This window comes from Silurus meridionalis, chromosome 28, assembly GCF_014805685.1.
Source record: "Silurus meridionalis isolate SWU-2019-XX chromosome 28, ASM1480568v1, whole genome shotgun sequence".
In the NCBI taxonomy this organism is placed as follows: Eukaryota; Metazoa; Chordata; class Actinopteri; order Siluriformes; family Siluridae; genus Silurus; species Silurus meridionalis.
In genome coordinates, this window is record NC_060911.1 from 14,834,608 (window position 1) to 14,841,727 (window position 7,120).

At 37.3% G+C, this 7,120-nt stretch overlaps 1 protein-coding gene across 1 annotated transcript; it reads left to right on the forward strand.

Moving 5' to 3' along the window:
* Window positions 1–2,062: 2,062 nt before the first annotated feature.
* Window positions 2,063–6,453, forward strand: LOC124381211 (uncharacterized protein PB18E9.04c-like). The gene is made up of 3 exons (XM_046842629.1): window positions 2,063–2,196; window positions 2,443–2,490; window positions 3,923–6,453. The coding sequence occupies exons 2-3, from the start codon at window positions 2,451–2,453 to the stop codon at window positions 6,451–6,453; spliced, it is 2,571 nt and encodes an 856-aa protein (XP_046698585.1). The 5' UTR covers window positions 2,063–2,196; window positions 2,443–2,450.
* The last annotated feature ends 667 nt before the right edge of the window (window positions 6,454–7,120 follow it).

Here is a 7,120-nt window from a genome sequence, read left to right on the forward strand (position 1 = left end):
GGTGCAGGACCTGTCAGGGCTTTTGACTGATGTGGATGATTGGTCAAGCACATAATCTGTTCTGAGAATTGTGAACTGTGAATGATGGGCAAGACCAAAATCATGGTAAGTTCATCATAGAAGGATCCAATCTGAGTGGAAAAAAAGAATTGGTGGTCCCTAAAAGATTACTCAGGCAATGAAGTGATCAATAAGAAACACTGGAGATCTCTTTGGGACTTTTCTCTCCACTTAGCCATGTTCACCTCAACCGCATAGGATCTGAGCTTTCACGCCCACTCGAGGAAGAAGCATGCAACGCTTGGCTGCTTATTTCTAAAGAACATCTCTGTGAGGATTTCAGACATTAAAGCATGTTAGAATGTAACTTTTAAATGTCAACACATTCCAGGCAATCCTGAGAGCAGTGTGTAGAACTGTTACTCTGCAGGTTTTTTGTGATATGTAACATGAGAAGCTGCTCTTCATCTTCATTAGAAAGTGATGAAACCGCATTGTCAAAAAGGGAATGTGTTGAAAGGGACTCTCAGCACGGTAACGTCGCTGGTCCTCTGTGACCTGCCAATGATCTTTGAGGTTTTGAAGTGCACCCATGTTTTCCTCTCATGTGGCACCAGTGACCCGGACACAGTAATCTGTCATGTATTGAACTGGTTTCTCCATTTGGTTCCACAAAGTACTATACATTGTTGAATGATTGTTTTCTAATTTTAATTATTGGGCAATTAATTGTGCTTTCACTTTTCATTCAAATAAAAGAATAATAAAGATATACACTGCAGGCTATTAACATTAATCACAATTGACTATTAAGTATTTCTGTCATTACCTAAGCCAGTGTAAAAACTTGAATTTAGCAAATGTAGCTTTGCTACAATCAGATCAAAACAAAACCAAAACAGGTTTAATAATCATATTTGCTTTATTGAAATCGCATAAAAGGAAAGATACATTTGTTTATATATTCACTGGTTAAATTAGAGATTATTACTATTATTAGGGGCCCAATGGCTAAAGGTCCATAGGCACTATTGTTATTTTAAGTATTTCTTTATTTTCCTTGTATTTTCATTATATTTCTTATATATCTAATTTAATAAGGGCAGCCAAACGCTAAAACTGTGTAGACACCCTATTTTAGTTTTCTTCTTCTACCTCCTTTTTTGACGTCTCTGGCAGCCTATAAAACGTCAAAAAAGTTGTAAAAAAAGAATTGGCACACTAATTAAGGAGAATCCTTCTGGTCAAATTTGGGTCAAAGTTCTGCTAATGCTCTACTGCCACCAGCAGGTCAAATGTAGGGGTAATTTAAAACTATGTGTACGCTCATAACTTTTAAAGAGTGTATCCGTCTTTAAAAATCCAGGTATCCATGGGCTCCCCTGGTCCAAGTTTTTCTGCCCACTTGAATTTAGTTGCTGGTCAACCTTCTAAATGAGTTCTAATGGAAATCATCATCTTCTGATCAAAAGAGGTGTGAATGCTCCATAATAATATGTCTGTAATCTGCCAAGAAATCAACAACTTTGCAGTCTGACACTAAACTTGCAGGCATCGGCAGCACTATGACTCGAGTATAACAGTTTACCGAGATCAGCTTTTTCCTCTAATGCAAATACATTATATATTTGTAAATTCAATTCAATTTAATTCATTTTTATTTGTATAGCGCTTTTAACAATGAACATTGTCTCAAAGCAGCTTTACACAGATAATGTGGTGAATAAACGTAAATATGTTTTCTTTTTAAGTATGTTTGTCCCTGATGAGCAACTGTGGCAAGGAAAAACTCCCCGAGATGGCATAAGGAAGAAACCTTGAGAGGAACCAGACTCAAGAGGGAACCCATCCTCATCTGGGTTGCACCAAATGTCTAAATCAATTCTATTGTATCTTCACATACCTGCACACAGGCTTAGAAAAATGATGTCAGTGGTGACACCAGGGTGGAGAATCATTGTACTGTAAGAACAAATATGAAAGCAAAAGCACACAAATGTCATTTAACAATGAATTTGTTTGCCAGGGCACAAGATACATAAATAAGCAGCCAGGATGTGATTGGCTGTTGGGGTCCTTTTGAGATAATAATAGTAAAATTGTCTACTTAAATATCCCATTTACCTTCCCTACATTTTATACTGTGACACAGTCACTGGATTGAAAGCATTCCAGATCTGTTACCTGCAGGCACGCGTGAGTAATTATAATGACATTATATAATGTTTAATGGTATATGGTCTATTATTTAAATAATATTTTACATCTTTTCTTTAGATTAAATCACTTTATTAATTATTGTTTTTATATAAATACATTTTACTTTTATCTATATATCCATCCATCAATATATTTGCCAATCTAATCCACTGTAATTATTTTGAATTTTGAGTTCTATTTATAAAACTTAATTTAAATAAATATATCTGTATTAAATTTTAGATGATACAATGGACTGGAAGTCGACATTAATTGTCTTGTGTATAATTGGTAAGTTGTTTAGCGTTTCTTTTTACTCCTGAGAATCTGAATGAGAAATAAATGAATAAAATCGGCTGCTTTCCCTCTTGAGAAGCTTGAGAATTCATTTTAGTTGTATAGTGCTTTTAACAATGAACATTGCGACAAAGCAGTTTTACACAGATAAAATAATTTGTAGATACAGAGTTCTTAGAATGTTTCATATCAGCACTACACTGATATCTGGTTCATACTCTTTGATTTAACTGATTGTGCTAGGTCATGGATGAATATAATGATATAATGGAATTTGGTAGTCTATATCTTTAAGCAAATATCACAGACAATAGTCTAGTGTACAGTGAACCATAAAAGCTGCTGCTGATGAGCATCAAATAAAATTGCCTGCTGTGTTCGCAACACAATAGCACATAGCAATGGATGTAAAGAATCAAGAAACTGGTCCAACTTGTTATACACTTGCTTTAAAGAGCTAGCAGTCTCATTCAGTCATTCTGCAGCTGCATTTGTGTCCACGTTAACGTTTGGTAAAGATTTAATATATGAACAAGAACACCGTCTGAGCTCAGATGTAACAAAACAAAACAAGGATCACTCATTTTTGGCTCAATCGGATTTTGACCAACCAATTTTCTTGCATGGCCACAATATTCACTGCTAAAAAAGTTTGGTCTACAAATTCACTCAGAAAAATGGAAGTCATTCCACAACCGATATAAAATACATAACACTTGTCTGTGAACATTCTCATCCAGGTGCATTGATCTGGAAGGTGAATCAGGTCAACTGGGCTTCTATCAGGTGCGATCCAAACGTTCAGAGAAGCTGCTCGGATGAGTAGTGAAACGTTTTATTCTACCCAGGTAGCAGTCCAGCTGACATGATTTATCTTCCCAGTGAACCTTTCAGAAGAGACGGACTACAACAGACTACGTAGAAAAGAACCAGCAGAGCTTGTTTTAGAAGAATTTCATGTAGCTAAATTTATGACCCAAAAAGAATTCATGAGTGTAACATAAGTGCTTCACTGCCATAATTCCATTTCAAATACCGAATCACGATTGTGACAATTGATTTTTGTTCTTATGTAATTGTACAGGTTTTACCAAAGAGCTTGTAGATGCTTATTGTTCTTGTATCTGTTTTAATGTCAATGGCTACTCCTCCCAAAATCTACTTCTCCCATTTTAATTATCATTTACACAGCGTGATTTCGAATTACTAGAAAATCCCTCATAATCATTCTTACTTTGGCACAATAGATTTTAAAATATTTCAGATGGATCCTGTAACATTTATTGTCTTATTTGTTGTTTTGGTTTAGACACTACACAGGGTTCTACATTTAACCTTGTTTAATTCCTTTTGTCTCAACATTTGCTTGCTATTTTCAATATGCTTCAAACTATGCAATCAATAGTTATCTTTTCTTCTGTTACAGCTTCAAATGATATTGCAGACTCTTTCGGTAATCAGACTGCAGTGAATACTACAGAAATCTCTTCCCCAAACATAGAAACAAACACCTCTTTAACCCAAGGCAGATCTACAAACATCTCTTTAACAAATACATTTTCGACCGCAGGCAGGCCTACAAACAATTCGACAACAAACACCTCTTTAATAAACACCCCCTTATCAAATACCTCTTCAACCCCAGGCAGATCTCCAAACACCTCAACAAATGTGTCTTTAACAAACAATTCTACAACCCACAGCAGGCCTGCAAACACATCTTTAAAAAACACTTCTTTAACAAATATCTTTTTAACCCCAGGCAGACCTACCAACAACATATTAACAAACAGCTCTTTAACCCCAATCAGACCTACAAACACCTTTTTACCCCTGAACAGGCCCACAAACAATTTAACAAATAGCTATTTAATCCCAAGCAGGCCTACAAACACCTCTTTACCAAAACCCTCTTCAACCCTAAGCAGGCCTACAAACAACTTATTAACAAACAGCACTTTAACCCCAAGCAGACCTACAAACACCTCTTTACCAAAAACCTCTTCAACCCTGAGCAAGCCTACAAACATCTTATTAACAAATAGCTCTTTAACCCCAAGCAGACATGCAAACATCTTATTAACAAATAGCTCTTTAACCCCAAGCAGACATGCAAACATCTTATTAACAAATAGCTCTTTAACCCCAAGCAGACCTACAAACACCTCTTTACCAAAAACCTCTTCAACCCTAAGCAGGCCTACAAACAACCTATTAACAAACAGCTCTTTAACCCCAAGCAGACCTGCAAACACTTCTTTACCCCTAAGCAGGCCTACAAACAACTTAACAAATAGCTATTTAATCCCAAGCAGGCCTACAAACACCTCTTTACCAAATACCTTTTTAACCCCAGGCAGACCTACAAACACCTCAACAAACATGTCTTTAACAAACAAATATTCATACCCAAGCAGGCCTACAAACAGCTCTTTAAAAAACACCTCTCTAATCAACACCTCTTCAAACCCAGGCAGACCTACAAACAACTTTACAACAAACACATCTTTAATAATCACCTCTTTAACAAACACCTCTTTAACCCAAAGTAGGCCTACCAACACCTATTTAGCAAACACCTCTTTAACAAACACCTCTTTACCGAATACCTCTTTAACCCAAGGCAGACCTACAAACACCTCAACAAACAATTTTCCATACCCAAGCAAGCCTACAAACACCTCTTTAACAAACATCTCTTTAACCAACAGCTCTTCAACCCCAAGCAGGCCTACAAACACCTCTTTAACAAACATCTCTTTAACCAACACCTCTTCAACCCCAGGCAGGCCTACAAACACCTCTTTAACAAACATCTATTTAACCAACAGCTCTTCAACCCCAGGCAGGCCTACAAACAACTTTACAACAAACACGTCTTTAATAATCACCTCTTTAACAAACACCTCTCTAACCCAAAGTATGCCTACCAACACCTATTTAGCAAACACCTCTTCAACAAACACCTTTTTATCAAATACCTCTTTAACCCCAGGCAGACCTACAGACACCTCAACAAACATGTCTTTAACAAACAATTCTTCATACACAAGCAGGCCTACAAACACCTCTTTAACAAACATCTCTTTAACCAACACCGCTTTAACCCCAAGCAGGCCTACAAACAACCTTTTAACAAACAGCTCTTTAACCCCAAGCAGACCTACAAACACCTCTTTAACACACATCTCTTTATCAAATACCTCTTTAACCCCAGGCAGGCCTACAAACAACTTTACAACAAACTCGTCTTTAATAATCACCTCTTTAACAAACACCTCTCTAACCCAAAGTATGCCTACCAACACCTATTTAGCAAACACCTCTTCAACAAACACCTTTTTATCAAATACCTCTTCAACCCCAGGCAGGCCTACAAAGAACCTTATAACAAACACCTCTTTAACAAACATCTCTTTAACCAACAGCTCTTCAACCACAAGCAGGCCTACAAACAACTTTACAACAAACAGCTCTTTAACCCCAAGCAGACCTGCAAACACCTCTTTAACAAACACCTCTTTACCAAATACCTCTTCAACCCCAGGCAGGCCTACAAACAACTTTACAACAAACACGTCTTTAATAATCACCTCTTTAACAAACACCTCTCTAACCCAAAGTATGCCTACCAACACCTATTTAGCAAACACCTCTTCAACAAACACCTTTTTATCAAATACCTCTTTAACCCCAGGCAGACCTAAAGACACCTCAACAAACATGTCTATAACAAACAATTCTTCATACACAAGCAGGCCTATAAACACCTCTTTAACAAACATCTCTTTAACCAACACCTCTTCAACCACAAGCAGGCCTACAAACAACCTTTTAACAAACAGCTCTTTAACCCCAAGCAAACCTACAAACACCTCTTTAACAAACATCTCTTTAACCAACACCCCTTCAACCCCAGGCAGGCCTACAAACACCTCTTTAACAAACATCTTTTAACCAACACCTCTTCAACCCCAAGCAGGCCTACAAACACCTCTTTAACAAACATCTCTTTAACCAACACCTCTTCAACCCCAGGCAGGCCTACAAACAACCTTTTAACAAACAGCTCTTTAACCCCAAGCAGACCTACAAACACCTCTTTAACACACATCTCTTTATCAAATACCTCTTTAACCCCAGGCAGGCCTACAAACAACTTTACAACAAACACGTCTTTAATAATCACCTCTTTAACAAACACCTCTCTAACCCAAAGTATGCCTACCAACACCTATTTAGCAAACACCTCTTCAACAAAACCTTTTTATCAAATACCTCTTTAACCCCAGGCAGGCCTACAAAGAACCTTATAACAAACACCTCTTTAACAAACATCTCTTTAACCAACAGCTCTTCAACCACAAGCAGGCCTACAAACAACTTTACAACAAACAGCTCTTTAACCCCAAGCAGACCTGCAAACACCTCTTTAACAAACACCTCTTTACCAAATACCTCTTCAACCCCAGGCAGGCCTACAAACAACTTTACAACAAACACGCCTTTAATAATCACCTCTTTAACAAACACCTCTCTAACCCAAAGTATGCCTACCAACACCTATTTAGCAAACACCTCTTCAACAAACACCTTTTTATCAAATACCTCTTTAACCCCAGGC

Excerpts from the sequence above, each read along its gene's own strand:
- LOC124381211 (XM_046842629.1), top strand. The coding sequence starts at position 2,451 with ATGGACTGGAAGTCGACATTAATTGTCTTGTGTATAATTG. Across the intron at positions 2,491-3,922 it reads AATTGTCTTGTGTATAATTG|CTTCAAATGATATTGCAGAC; the intron begins GTAAGTTGTTTA and ends CTTCTGTTACAG.